The 15,532-nt window shown below is 43.6% G+C and overlaps 1 protein-coding gene across 2 annotated transcripts in view; it reads right to left on the reverse strand.

Moving 5' to 3' along the window:
• Window positions 1-1,054: 1,054 nt before the first annotated feature.
• The window catches only part of ptch1 (patched 1), a 51,994-nt gene continuing 37,516 nt past the window's right edge, over window positions 1,055-15,532 (reverse strand). For both annotated transcript variants that reach the window (XM_069523649.1, XM_069523648.1), the window contains exons 17-24: window positions 13,643-13,826; window positions 11,673-11,953; window positions 9,028-9,165; window positions 8,753-8,895; window positions 5,018-5,117; window positions 4,563-4,913; window positions 3,910-4,459; window positions 1,055-3,800 (exon numbers count right to left, since the gene is read on the reverse strand). In XM_069523649.1, coding sequence (XP_069379750.1) covers window positions 3,911-4,459; window positions 4,563-4,913; window positions 5,018-5,117; window positions 8,753-8,895; window positions 9,028-9,165; window positions 11,673-11,953; window positions 13,643-13,826 — 1,746 coding nt within the window. In that variant the 3' untranslated portion in view covers window positions 1,055-3,800; window position 3,910. The remainder of the gene's footprint in view (window positions 3,801-3,909; window positions 4,460-4,562; window positions 4,914-5,017; window positions 5,118-8,752; window positions 8,896-9,027; window positions 9,166-11,672; window positions 11,954-13,642; window positions 13,827-15,532) is intronic.

The following is a 15,532-nucleotide window of genomic DNA, read 5'->3' on the forward strand; positions in this document are numbered from 1 at the left end:
TCCTACATGTTGAGTCAAAAACGTACGAGAGCAAATAGCTGCCACCCATAAAGCTGACAGGGCGCTCTCCTTGCTCCCTCTTTCTCTCTCCCTCACCATCAGTGTTGCAAGCTCAAGGCCACATGCCCTATTTCATTACAGCGAACAGGCCAGCTGTATTGTAACTACAACCAATTTCCTTGCAGTCTATAAAGCTGTCAATCAAAATCATACGGAACAGGGAGAGCAGGTGGGGTTGCAGGGGTGGAGCTGGGTGGGCTGTTGGGGAGGACGGCCGGGCTCCAGACCAGATGTCAAGAGCTTTATACCACGGGACACGGCAGGAGGGAGGGGAGGGAGGGGAGGTCGAGATTACCTGTTGCTATTCTTGATAGAGAACACCAGAAGTGTTTTGACTCGCACAGGGATGATTTCTTTTCATCAGAGATAATGATCAAATGTGTGTGGTGGAATTTAGATTGTGTAACATTTTAGGTATTATGTGTATTTGCTTTATTTACACAATGTTAACTGAGCATTTTACATTTCACATATTCTTATAATTATAATTATTATTATGTAACACAAGATTCTACATGTTGATAAGTGAGTTTTAGAGTCTCATTCAAACAGAGCCTGACTCGGTTTTATGGCGTTTCCCACATTTCCAGTTTTTGAAAGTGAAGCTATGGGCTGTGTTGCAGTGGTTAGCATGGTCGCCTTCTTGTCACAGCAAGAAAGATGGATTTTCTGAATTCATATCTGAACTTCAGCTTTCTGTGTATTCACATGCTCTGAGTAGAAGTTTTCTCTGGCTTCCTCATTTGGTTCAGAGACTTGCAGCATTGGTTAACTGTAGAGTCTAAATTGACGGTAGATATGCAAGTGAATGGTTGTTTGTGTCAGAGTTTAAATATAGCTGTAGTAATCATGTACACACAGAATATGCTTAGTGTATTTGAATATATATCATTTATAGGAAAGCAAACTATCAAAGTACTTCTCATTGTGTCCATTTGCACATTTAAAGCACAAAAACCTTTAGAAACAATCAAGTCACAGTCAGACCAAAGCATCTTTTTAAGTTTCCATTTATTAAAGTTATGAACAAAGAGACAAATAAGTTATAATATTTTTATTTGTTAGAATTCTATCAGTGTTTGAACATTAATATTTAGAGAGCTAGTACAATTTTCTACTTTCATGGCTAGCCTTTGACGAACCCATAGAAACAGCTGTCTCTCTCCAAGGATTGGAACATAATACTGAAGGGGGAGGTGTTGATGTTGTCTCAAAAGACAGTTAGCAATGAAAGTGTGCACCTTTTCTGTTATGGTATATCATTACATATAAACTCTTTAAAAATATACTTCTGTCAAATACCTTGACAACTACTATGTACACTACAAAAATAAATTTTCATATAAATAAATTATATGGCATACATTTATCTTTGTAACTGAAAACAGCATACATCCACGCCAACCAAGACCAAAATGGTAGTCTGGAAGAACCACTGATTTTTTTTTCCTTTTAAAATCCTCTAAGAGCTATGATGAGACCTGTAGTGTAAAATGTTATATACTCTTTTTTTCCTATTTAACATTAGTAAGCACTTTATACAGATCACTTTATACAGATTTAACTGTAATAGTGTTTTTTTTTTCAATAGACAAAAATCCCTGCATTTGTTATCCACTGGCATCACAACAATAATGAAAGAAAAAACATGTTTTATATTACAAAAATATAAATATCGCAATTCAACGTTGAAAACAAGAACATTTAAAAATGAATAAAATAGTTGCCAGCGATGATTCTCTCCACTACTGCCAATGTGACATTGGGAGAAAACAAAAAACGAAAAACAAAAAACAGAACAACCTATTTCATGCAAGCAGCTGACGTAACACGGTGGACAGAGTGTAAAACTGCAAAGACTTCAGGGAAGAGCTACATGTGTTCAACAGGAAGTGAGAAGCAAATTGAGGTGTGGACGCAGTGAGTGAGGGGCCTTAAAGTCTGGAACCAGGGGGTTGGGGAGGGGGTTACAGTTATCGCATGCTGACATAGACACACATACAGATATAAACTGGCCATTGCAAGTGAAGCGAGGTGCTGGCGGTGTAAACTCTCACCCCTGAGGCTATGGGCTGGGCCATTTGGCATTTGGAGGAAGGGGTGAGGGGTCCCAATTAGTGTCATGGCGTTATGTTGTGGATTTTTATGAGCTGAGGTCAGAGAGGACGGCTGAGGCCAAATCAGGGCCAGTTATATTTACTGTCACTAAAGGAGGACTGGGACAGATTAAGAGGATGAACTCATACACACAATCATATATATTACACACATAAACTAAGACACACATAAGACACACTGTCAGGCCAAATAGGGCTTAGCCCTTAGCAGGCTGCAGGGGCTAGCTTATTGGTTGAACAGAAACAAAAAGTAACTTGAGGTGAGATATTCGTGAGATTGACATTTGAACGTAATCGAGTGCGATGTTGAACGTGGTCGTACAGTATACAGTTTGAACTTTAGCTTATCCGTTAGACACAGTCACTTAGGGAGCAGAGTTAGCGCTCCTGTTGTTGACCCTGTTCCAGAAGCAAGAATCAGTATTGTGAATGTCCCTGTAATGGCACAGCGAGTTTCTGAGGTGGGTTTGATACTTGTATGTCAGTTTAAATGACAGAACCTGTTTTGAGCCTGCAAGGGTTAAACAAAACACAACCTTTTACAGTAAAAAATAAAACCAGAGAGCAGCCGAACACTGATACAAAGCTGAGAGCAGAAACAGGTTCCAATGCAGAGGCCATAACAAAAAAAAATTCTTCATATCTGCTCATCTTAAATAGCACGCATAGCGTGTCAAGTTAAACAGTAATTGTTTCATCACTACCACAGATTTGTGATAAAAAAAATTAATAGTTTAAGATGCGTACCTTTATACAATAAACACACAAAAACACACACACACTCACACAAATATATATATACATATATATATATATATATATTTGTATACCATGGCCCTGTTTGATGACTAACAATTTCCCTCATGTTTTAAATGAGTGTAAACGTTAGTCTGTTCTGAGGATGAATCTGATGTAGGAGGCAGAAAACAATGGGGCTGTTTCACATCATAGAACCCTACACACATACACAAACACATGTATACACACACACACACACACAAACAAACACATGTATAAACATACACACACACACCCACACACACATATAAGTAGACAGATCACTTCTTTTGTTTAAAAAGACATTTGCATAGAGTTATAAATGTATATCATTTAAAAATATATTTTGAGCAGCAACGTTGCGTGCTGGCAGGTACTTTTGTCTGGATGAAGCTTCCTAATGGCACAGATCCACAGATGAGTGAACAGTAATCAGAAATCTATCTCTCTCTCTCTTTCTCTCTCTCACACACACACACACACTCACACACACACACACACACTCACACACACACACACCATATAAAATGGCAGCCCCAGTCTGTAACCATGAGGAGTTGTACGGCTCCTAAAATTATAGCTACTTTTTGTTCATATTTACATATGTATACATCTTTTAAATATAGATAGAATCTAATATCTAAGACAATAGTCCACTGGGTTACAGTAAGAATGAGCACCATGACCATGATGGCAACACTGGCGAGTCTTTCGCTTTTTGAGGCCGGGGGGTTGGGTGGAGTGAGCTGGGCTGTGCTATGCAAGGCTGGGCTGTGCCAGGCCAGGTCAGCTGCTTAGTAATAGAGAGGAGTCCATCTTTGGCCGTTGTACTTCCGTTCCCCACAACTGAAAACAAAAAGGACGTCATAGTGTCAGTACTTTATCAAGCAGGTTTTTCTAAAATGACCATTGTACCACATACTGTATGGATCTACTGAAGCAGCTGAAAAGTCACCTCAGCTCGCCCGTCTGACGTGGTTGCTCTCAGCTGCCTCAAACTCCAAATCTTGGAGCTCCATGGCCTCCACCGTGTCTCCCCTGGACCCTGTCTGGGTGTCAAGCGGCACGTGCGGGTCCTGGAAAGCAGCCTCTGGTACCTCTGGCCCTGAGGGGCAGTAACTGTCCGTTGCAGTGTACCCTGGGTAAGAGGAAGTGGGGGGGCCCTGGTTGGACAAGGGGGCCGGGTGAACGGCAACGGTGACGGAGGCCGACGCTGTTACCGTAGTGATGGGTTGGCAATATGGGGTAGGGTTGGGGTGGTGGTGTGGGAGGTGGTGATTAGGTTGTGGGTTGTGGGAAGAGCGGGCTCTGTGGCCTGCTGAGTGTTCTCTATGGCCGTGTGAGGCGTAATGGCCCCCAGCCTCAGTAGCAGTTTCAAAAGCGTCCATGCGCGGGCGGGCTGGGGGCGGGACCTGCCAGTGCAACTGGCTCTTGGGGTTCCTGCTGCTGTTGCGCTGAGTAGCTCCTGGCTGGGGCCCAGAATCACAACCCTGAGAGGAGACAGACTGAAGAGAAACAATGAGTTGTTTATTTCTGTAATGTCAGAAACGACTACAAATCTGCAGTCAGAGCATCAAACAAGCAGCAGGATTTAGGATATTTCCTTACCGAAGACACATAGGCTGGATGGTCAGGCTGTCTCCCTGAGCGCCTGTGCCCTGATCCTGCTCTCCTGTCCTCCTCTGGCCTGCCTGCTCTGCCTCTGCTGGTCTGAAGGTGGTACTGCTGCTCCTCTGCTCGGGTTGCCCCTCTGCGGGAGGGCAGGTTGTAGTTCTGCAGCTCCTGGCTTACGCCGGACACCGTAGTGTTGGAGCTGTACTCCGAGTCGGACGAGTCTGAGGCTGCACCGGAGATAGTGGCCGTGGTGGTGTGGTGAGGACGAACTGAAAAGTGGACCACGTGAGGTGGGGCCTCTGGGGATGGGGTCGGTAACCGGCTACGACCATCGACAGGTGATACCTGAGAGGTGACAAGGAAGAAGGTGAAGAGACTTGAGATGCTTTCAGACATGCAGTGAACTCCAGATAATCTCCTGAAATTCAGCAGGATATTTGAACTCTTACCTCTGGATATGGTCCGAAGTAAGACAGTAGCACTGGGAGAAGTACGAGACCATTCAGGACTCCAAGAACTGTGAGGATGGCCAACACGGCAAAGAAATACCTGCAATAAAACACGAATATGCAAAAAGGGATCAATATGAGAACTAATTTAACTAAATGTAACATATCAGCATGAAACACATGCAAAACAAGAGTTGCTCAGAACAGCACAGAAAAACACAAGATGAGAAACAAAGCAAGCAAGTAAACAAAGAAAATACCTAAGCAAACCACAGGGCTTTAGACGTGGGGAGACATGTGTAAGACCAACCATAACACACATGCCCGAAATAATAGTTCAACAAAGACGCATGGCCACTCCTTAAACACACACACACACAGATGTACCTTGCACGTTTCTAAGTCCCGCTTAAAGAGGGTTAGTTGTAAAGAAGCCGCAGAGAGAAAAGAAAAGGGTAACCATAATTAGCCGGAGCTGGTTAATTCAAAGGCACAGGAAGAAAAAAAGAAAATGCGCGTGGGGGGGGGGGCAGGATATTGGGAGCGAGGGTACTCTCTCTTGGGTGTGTGGTGTATAAGCAAACATGGAGAAAACAAAGCAGTGAGGAATGTGAGGGGAGGGGTGGAAGGGGTAAATGAGGGTTAAAAAAAAGGTGGGAGGGGGGTGTGAGGGTGGGGTTGGGGGGTCGTAGCAAGAGGACAGGGGCCTCTCTCGCTACTCTCTGCTCTTGGGCTCTAAAAAAGAGAGAGGGAGAGAAGCAAACAAATGAAGTGAAGGGTATAGAATTTAAACAATTTAGTCGAGGGAAGAAGAGAAGGGGACCCTCAGAGTGCCACCCCCTCCCTGGCCTCTCTCCCTCTCTCTCTCTCTCCGTTTCTCTTTTATTTCTTTTTCCTCTCTTTCTCCTCTGCCTCACTTTTCTCTCCCTTCTTTCTAAGTTAAGCCCCTGTGAAATTCCCGGCCACTCCACAATCCCCTCTGTCTAATTAAATCTCCAATGTATCAGGTAAGACCCCCCGATCTCCCCACTCCGAAACCCAGCCCCTCCATCCCAACCTCCCTCATCCTCCACTTCTGCTTCCTCCCTTAATGGAGAGGCTTTCCTCCTGACATGGTTCTCCAGTGGAAGCTCTCAGGTTTTCAGGGATGTGCTAATGAACCATTAACCCGTTTGCCCGAGTCTTCACAATGCTGGTAGTGTTTGTATGCATATGTGGTACCTGAGGTGTAGACGCACTGGTATAAAATGCAGCTGGACCTCAGACTAAATTCATGCGCAGGGAGAATGAAATTTAAACAGGAGGAACATCTACAAGTGATGACCAGTCCTTGTCTACCCAGCATGGGTGGCCTCACTTCCCATGCGGAACCAACAACAAGTTATTCTTACTCAGTGCTACTGCTGCTGGAACATTCATGTGTGTAGAGAACAGGACGTCATGCTGTGAGTGGTTGTGTAGACAGACATGAATCACAAGATGAATCAATCCCAGGGTTCATGGAAAAGAATTCATCCAACTCTTAACTAGAAACAATAAAACTAATGCACATTAAACCAATGCATATGGTAATTACAAAGCAGAAATTCTGCTTTGGTTCCTGCTCTTTTGCATCTTTCAAGTAAATGAAGAGGTTCAGACACACACACACACTGCGACTGTAAACATACGTACACCTAGTTTGATGATGTCCTGACGCAGTGTGGGATCATGGGAGTTATTGTCTTCACAACCATTGCCCCCTTGCCAATGAAAATCTACCTGACACAATGCAGATGCAAATCATCTTCCCAGCTGCGTAATGTGTTAAAGTTTAATTCACGTTACGCAGCTAACGTCAAAGAATAATCCTCATTGCAGAGAGTCTTTCCTTTGTCGTACGTTTACCCTGGACACTATAGCAGATATGGTCAAAGCCACAGGTAAAGTGGATGTGCAATAAAAAGTCGACCGAAATGTAAAAACCCATTTCCCTGAACGCCAGTAGGGATTGCTCTGGCTTTAAACATTGTTGGAAACATTTTGGATATTGGAAGTTCACACATTAACAAAACATATAACATAGGTCTAGTTATTTTTAGTCAACTTAATGAAGAATTGTTACTGTCTTTAAATGGAACTGACACAATCAGGTGGGATGCAGTTAGGGTTATGATTTCCATTCACAACAGGATGGGTAAATGCCACATCACCTTTAGGCACATATATGCACATACATCAAGCTACGCACACACGCACGCGTGCAGCCCACATACTGGGCTGAGTGCCCCCGCTAGGCTGTTTAGAGTGAAAACATTCACAGTGCTGACGGGGGAAAGTCGGGGAAACATTTCTTTCGGCGCAAGCAGAAAAATACGAGCTGGCCCTGTTGTTATTGCACCGTCTTGGGGCGCTGCTTTGTTTGCTCAGACAACAGCAGAACCTTTAAATGGAGGCCCGGGACCGAGCCAGAAACCAGAGCTCACCACTGGAGGTGAAGAGAGATGCTCTATAGGCCTCCCTGTGTTTGTGTGTATATGAGCGTCTGTTTGTGTGCCTCTCTCTCTCTCGAGTGTGTATCTGTGTGTGCTCTAACTGGCAGGCACACCATCATTGACCCCCATGATTACAAGGTCAGGGAGCAGGTTGGTGTGTCCGTGTCTGTGCGTGTGTGTGTGTGTGTGTGTGTGTGTGTGTGCATATAAGAGGCCTATGCACATGACAGAGTTTGTGCACTTGCAGATCACATGTATTTCAGTGCACCCTGTTCTTAAAGGAGCAGGTCAAAGTAATTATATAGCTACCTCGTATAGTCTCGAACAACAATGTGTGCATGTGGAGCCACGTGAGACCACAAGAGACTCTAAATTATTCACTGAGCTCAGTGGAAACTTCTCATAACTCTCCAGAATGTACACAATCATTAATTTTCCTCCCATAAGGGGCAGCTGGTTGTTACCTTTCTGCCCTTGTCTTAAGAGAGCACGCACACAAACACACACACAAACAGACACACACAAACGTAGCCACCGACGCAGAGCCCCCACAGTGTGTCGGCTTTAATTTCCACTTCTCATGTCTTTCCACGACTGCCCCCCACCCTGTTACCCCTTCCCATGCTTATAAATGTCTAGCGAGGGCAGTTAAACTAGCTGAAGGAGATTACAAAAGCCAGAGGACTTTCCTGTTCTCTTTCTTTACCCCCTCTGCCTCTCTGTCTCCCCATCACTCTTTTCAGTCCGCTCCCCTTTTCTTAGTCGTCAACTCCCCCCAAGCCCTCCTCCTCCCTTTTCCTCCCGACCTTCAACTCTCCATCCTTCCCCTAGTTTCCCCTAAAATGTCAGGCATGAGAGGCATTAAGGGGAGTGGAGGGGAGAAAAGACACAAGGGGAGAAGAAGGTGGGGAAAGATAAAGGCCTTGTTTATGAAGTTTTCTCGGAGATCGAGCCTGAAGAAGTGGACAAAAAACAGGTACGTCGGCGGTGGCGGGAAAATGGATGAGGTTTACAGAGAGGGGGTATGAAATGGAGATATGGGTGGAAGACAAGAGGGAGATAGAGGGAGGGAATGGAGGAAGAGTGCGGCCTTCATGCATGATTTGTGTCTCAGGTAGATTACTGTGTGACATACAGGTTGAGGCATGGTCTCAACGGTCTACTAACGCCACACAGACGCCACAAAATAACCTTTGTGAGCGCAATCCTGTGTCGGCAGAATTAATGTAGCATTTTCTCACAAGGTTCGATTTGTACTCACCTGACGATAAAGTCGAACTCAGAGCCTGCAAGCATCAGGACACCCAATAATGTGGAAAAAGCTCCATCAAGCACTGGAGCAAACATGTGCTCCAGTGCCAGCACGGCCCGCTTGTGACGATCCCCTATGGCAGTCAGGAACGCCTACAAAACACATAGATAATATACAATACATAGACTTAAAATATGACTCAAACAAAGAAGACTGTCTTAAATTTGTGTAATTACTGATGAAGTTATTTTGTTCTTTGTGTCATTGAGGGTGTTTGTGCCTACCAGCGCCACATGGACGGTGAACTCCACTCCGATGCCCACAGAAGCGATGAGGATCACCACCGGGACAGCGCTCAGCTTGATTTCCATCAGCCCCATGAAACCAAACAGCTCCACGGTCATGAGAGATAGCACCAACACCTGAAGGGAAAGGAGGAGTTTCCATTTAAAAAAGTAAAAGTGGTTGATGTATCGATATGAAAAAGGGATTTTAAACATTTAATTTAACACTACACAAGACCGAAATTGGATTGAAAGTTAAAATATATGTTTGTGCACTTCAACCACAGGTAGCTTCAGCTTGAGCAATGTTTTTGAGGATAAATACCCACAATTCTCACAAGATACTGATATGCATGAACTATTCTTTACAAGCATGTTCCTTTCCTATCTTCTTTTAGAGAGAATAAAATGGTTCCCAGTGGTTTTCACAGATTTTCATGTCACAAATGTGTTTATCTGCTTCTGTCCACAGTTTCCAGAGCTGGAAAACATATGGAACACATGTCAGCGTGGTGGGAGATAATATTCTGTGTTATTGTTCTATAGTAAACAGACAGTAGTTCACAGCATTTGAATTTACAGCTGATCTAGACTTTGAATGTACTCAAGACAGATGGAGGGCGATAACATAAGATGATGATGTGATATTCTGCCTTAGAGAAGTGTTAATAAGTAACTGTGTGTGTGTGTGTGTGTGTGTGTGTGTGTGTGTGTGTGTGCGCGCATGGTTTCAGTAGAGCAGGACAGGAGCTGGGAGTAAATGCCATTATCAGCCGACAGGTGTCAAGTTACATGGGCCCCAAACCCTTTGAAGAGGGTTGAGGTGAGCAGGGGAGGGGGCAATGCGTGTGTGTTTATATGTATGCGTGTGTGTGTGGATAATGCATGTAAGTATCCACATTGCTTGTCCACGAGGGGGTATTTGTGTGCAGCGTTTGTGAGCAGCATCTGACTCCATTTAGACTCTATGCTAAAGTGCATTTTGGGTGATCTGAAGACAAGTGGACACTGACAGAGAAAAACATTTGGTGTTGGTCACCAACTTTCAGGGAATTAAACTAGACTTCACTTCTTTTAGTCTTTTAAGACTTAGAACGTCTCTGACACAACTTTGAAGGATGCATCTGTGTATCTGTTGTTTTACCACAGATGAAAGTAAAACCAGATCCCAAGTGATGACTCTAAATCCATTCTGGTGCCAAGTGCGAGCAGCAATCAATATCAAGTGGATTAGAAACAATCTGTATAAATCTAAACACGAGATACACGGTTAGAACAAGGACTCTGTGTCTGTGTGGGGGAGATGGATTTCAGGGCAAATAGCTAAGAGGGTTTGAGGGGGCTTAAGGTTGAGGGTTTGACGTTGCAGGGCTGGCGGTGGTCTGGTCCCGGACAGACCAAATGGTTAAACTTGACGCCTCTCCATAACTTGCCTTTTGATCTTGCGAGTAAAGCCTGAAGGATGAACATGAGGCCCACCCCTCCTCCTCCGTTTAAGGGCTCAGGTGGCCTGGCCACTGCCTGTCGTAAATACAACCCACGAGAGAGAAAAGCCAGAGTGCTCTGTGTATGTGTTTCTGTGTGAATTATGTACCTGTGTGTTTACATGTTCATATTGCATGTGTGCAAGTGTATACACGCATGTGTCTGCTTTAAGTGTGTGTGCCTGTGTATGTGAATGTGTGTTTATGTGTATCCTTGGAAACTTGCGAAAGGACTGGGCAGAGGAGGAGTGTGGAGGATGGAAATAAAATCAAACTTTTTTATAGGTTTAGAGTGGGAGCTAGTTGCTCGAGCAACTTTGTCCTTTCCCCATTTATTTCAGCATCGGTGTCTGGGAGTGTTGGACTAGACTAAACACACTGGCCCTAACAAAACAGCACAAGATAAACACTAGTGACTGGGGCTACAATAACACAGCAGCCCTGTATCCTTTCTGACTCGCTCAGAGATGCCTTCAGGACCACACATAAAAATCATGAAAGAAAAGACGTAGAGTTCCTTCTCGGTAACAGTTTGTCTGTTGTCCAACTTCTCCTCGAAAAAACCCATCCACCATTCCAATCCAAACTTTTCCCAAAGTTTTGATCCCAAACAAGCATATGATCTTTGTCATCTGTGTTCATTTTCATTTAATTAAATTATTCTTTCCACGCCTTTATTTTAAAATTAAACCTTTAACTTTGAAATCCAGAACTATCGTGTACCACTAGAAATATAACAGAAGAAGAAGACAACAACAGCAGTCGAAAACAAAAAGCACAAATCACTAGCTACCAAGCAAGTGAAATGTGTATGCTCTTCATTAAATATGTAACATTTGTTCATTAATGTAAAATGTTAAAATACTAAAGAAGTATTGCTCAGGTAAATTTAGTAAAGCATACAAAACATTCCTCCGAAACAGTGCAGTGGATTTACAAAGTGGAATAACAATTGTTACAGTCCAGTAGAGTACATCAAGATTTAGCAAAATAGTATAAAGTTTAGTACTTTAGCAAAATATTTGAGTAAATGTACTTGGCCTGGTCTTTCAAACTAGTAGATAATAAAATGAGCTTTCTCAACGTCTGCTGTAGTCTATGGTTTTATGTCTGTTTCTCTGCCTTGTAACTGTATAATATTGTGTCTGCTGTCACACTCACGATAATGCCGGCGGTCCACGGGTTGAGCAGGAAGAGCGCGCACACCAGAAAGGTGCAGGCGAGCACGACGCTGATTGACAGCAGGAGCCAGTGGCGCAGACTAACATACTGTTCCCAGAACAGGAAGGGGTAGCCGTTGGGGTAGGAGGGCAGGCCCTGTCGGCTGTAGTTGTTGCAAATGGCCCGCACGCTCTCGATGGCCTCCACAAACTGCGGCGTCTCGCGGAGCCCGTTGAGGTAGAAGGGGAACTGTGCGTATTCGATGGGCTCGGCAGCCGGGACTAGATGGAAAGAAAAAGGAAAGGAAAGGTCAACCTTGCAAGATGATGAAATTTTGATTCAGAAAAATGTATTAGTGATGAACATTAAGAGAATGATCCGACAATTAATCAACGGCAATGATGACATCTGCAGATAACATTTGTCTGTTTGAGGGTCTGATCATCTCACAAATCTGTCGAAATAATTTGTTCGCTTCAGCCAAACCACCAATATGAAGGTTTTCCCTCCCTAATCCAACCTCGCTCCAAGAGTAGCTACATCTGTGGGCAAGTGTGTGTGTGTGTGTGTGTGTGTGTGTGTGTGTGTGTGTGTGTGTGTGTGTGTGTGTGTGTGTGTGTGTGTGTGTGTGTGTGTGTGTGTGTGTGGCGGTGGTGGGCGGAACGGTGTGAAACAGAGCTCCATTGACTCCAACCCCAGCCGGTCTGTGGGCCAGTTTGGCTAATGAGGGCCTATCAGTTCCAGACACAGCAGCGTGTCAGGGCTAACGTTGATTCACCGTAATTACAATGTCAGAACCGCCGCCATTACCACACCCTAAACTTAGCCCTGCCACATAAAGCATAACACGGATGCATAACCACACGTACCTGACCGTCATGCAGCGATGAAGTCATCTTTTGCGCTGACAAAACAGTTTTCTCATTCAGATTTTTTTAATAACACATTGCTACATCCTCTGAAACGCTGCATCTATCTATCTCTCTAGTAAATATATGTTCCTTATAGAAATACATGTTTTTGTGGCGTCTGGTGCTGATGTGTGTATTTCGCCATGCCGACAGGGTCAGACTGGAGCACTTGCTAACATGGCTCGGCCTCTTCTTGTCTCAACTAAAACATTTTAGGACACACGTTGGCTTTCGGCCAACACCAATCTGCTTCAGGGAGCTCCCATACAGCCGAGCACTTCACGCTGCTTATCCAATCATACCCCCACCCCCCTACCTCCCCTGTAAAGGACTTCCTGCTTGTTATCCAATTGTGCCTCCCACCAAAACACGGTCTCTCTCCTTGTTATCCAATCATTTTCCTCCCCCGTGGAGCACTTCCTGACTTGTACCAAATCACAGGCTGGAATCAAACAACAACATGAATGTACTTTTTTAAATGTGAATCACAGTCTGTGTGTGTGGTAGGGAAATGAGAACAGGGTGTGTGTAGTGTTTGGGGTCACTGGGATTTAATAATGTTTCTGTGTGTATCCCTGTGTCTGTGTGTGTGTGTGCGTATGTGTGTATAATGCTAGGGCCCCATGGTAGCCAGGATTATAGCAGTCACCACAGGCACCATTAGAAGAACCACATTGAGCCATGTCTTAGTCGTCGGCTCTGCAACCTGAGCTCACACACAGACACACACAGACGCACACACAACGCAGTGCTACAGTAAAGTCTACCACCCCCTCTTAAAGCTAATAGGCAGACAAGGAGCAATAACTCAACCACAAGAGGTAAACACTGCTCATATGTAGCAGCCATCTTATGGAACCTAAAGAACAGACGTTCAACTTAAAGGTTTCAGACAGAACATAGTAAATGCAATTTGTTTGAGCATGTATGAAGCATGTATGAACTGCAGCATTTCAAATTTCTGCAACGCTTAATTTCCTTCCTTGTGTGAAAAAAGTCTTGATTCCTTTAGACTCTTATGCAACCTGTTTGCAGTTGTACCATATTCCATGAACTTACTGCTGAGGCGTGTCTCGGGCATGGAGTCGGTGCGGTCGTGGAGCCACTCGGGAGGGTGTGGGCGAATGTTGGCCTGCGAGGCGGCGTACGCCACGGGATCGTTGCTGACCCAGGCGGTCAGATAGATGTAGAAAGCCCCGGGGTTGATGATCCCATCTGCGTCCACAAGCCTTTGACGAGTCAACTACGGAAAAAAAGAGAGAGAGAGGGGATGAATTAATGATGATAATGTAAATATTGAAGTACACTGTTAAGTTCTGCTCTGTTGCATTTTCTTAAAACACAACTTTCTGAGACACACTTGGATGGAGTTTAGAGGATTAAATTAGGCCGTTGACGTTTTTGTAAATGAAATAATTGTAAGAAAGTGCAGCTGAGTTCAAAGGATATGGTGGAGCTTGCATATGAAATCATAATGCGTCCGTCAAGTATACATTGGACACCAAAAGGTACTATAGAAATAAGACATGTTGAACCAAAACATACTACAGGTGAGCTGACCACAGGCGTGCTTATTTATACACACGCATCAGTGCAAGAGAACGGAGCAGCTTTCAAAATAAGAGTCAAATATTAGTCCCTCTCTCTTTCCAACCAAAGAAAAATCAACAACTCAAACACTGGTCGTCTTTTTGAGAATTTCCCGTACTTCTCATCGCAGCTTCCCAGAATTATCATGCCACATTAAAACATGGAAAATGCAGAATCAGCTTCTCCCTTTACATACAGTAGATATTGGCTGGCCAACCTCAGGCCCAATGTCTTGACCACTCTGAATACATTTCTGACAGAGGAGTTGCAGCTGCTGCAGATGAATGTGTTACCAAGTCCTGAACGTAGTAATATGTTAATATATGTTATGTGACACAAGCTCTCTGTTCCTACCTGGCATTAACATTATTTATGCTGATCTGATCACTTTAAAACAGTTCTGAGTTCGTCAGTTCAAACCGAGCATTAGAATGTGTCTCTTCACAAAAAGGCAGTCACTGCTGTTTTAAGCCAATCTGACAATGAGTATAATAAATACATATCTACATTTTATATATATATATATTTATGACATTTTGGTCACAGTAGTGGTCACATAAAGAATATAATACTATAATATTTTACACTTTTAGACAAGTTAAATGAATGAATGTGATATCAATTTTGTATGTGTTTTTAATTATGTCAGTCTGATGGTTGGTCTAGACTGAGACCGAACAATCTCAACAATAAGATAGATTGTCATAAATTTTGTCAAAACATTCTCAACAGCCTGACCGACTGGTGTATTTGTCATAACGACAACAGTCACAACATAGCTAACTTGTTAATGCTAGCTCTAAATACATCTCTAAAGAGTACTGTACGAGAAATAAAATCACAACCAGGAGAAAACACAAAGTTCACAAGCTTTCTCCACTGACACATCAATGTGATCTGAGTAGTTAGCGGCTGTTTGTTCAAACGCGATTTGATTGGCTGGTGCTTCCGCTGCGGTATGAACGTTGAGCTCTTTGTTCCCCCGAACTTTCCTCTTGTAACATAAGGTGTATTTTTTGTAGTTTTAAGTGATATATCAAAACAATGATTATGGAAAATCCAACTCTTTGATGGATTGTATGATTTTTTTTACATACAAATTCGCATCAAGATCAAGGGCAATAATTTTTTGGATACTTTTACTTTTCATTTACCAACAGCGGGTTCAAATATGTTTGTGTGTTGACTTCTGTGCCTAAGAACAGCACAGAGCTGTGTGGTTGGAGACTGTAGACACCCAAAATATGACATGACTCGGTCAAAGCTTTACTCCCTCCATCAATACTACCTGAAATCCCTTAGACTGTTTTAACTGTCAACCCATGTGTCTGTCTATGCGCAGATTGTTCCAGAACTCTG

This window comes from Paralichthys olivaceus, chromosome 4 (assembly GCF_024713975.1).
Source record: "Paralichthys olivaceus isolate ysfri-2021 chromosome 4, ASM2471397v2, whole genome shotgun sequence".
Classification (NCBI taxonomy): Eukaryota; Metazoa; Chordata; class Actinopteri; order Pleuronectiformes; family Paralichthyidae; genus Paralichthys; species Paralichthys olivaceus.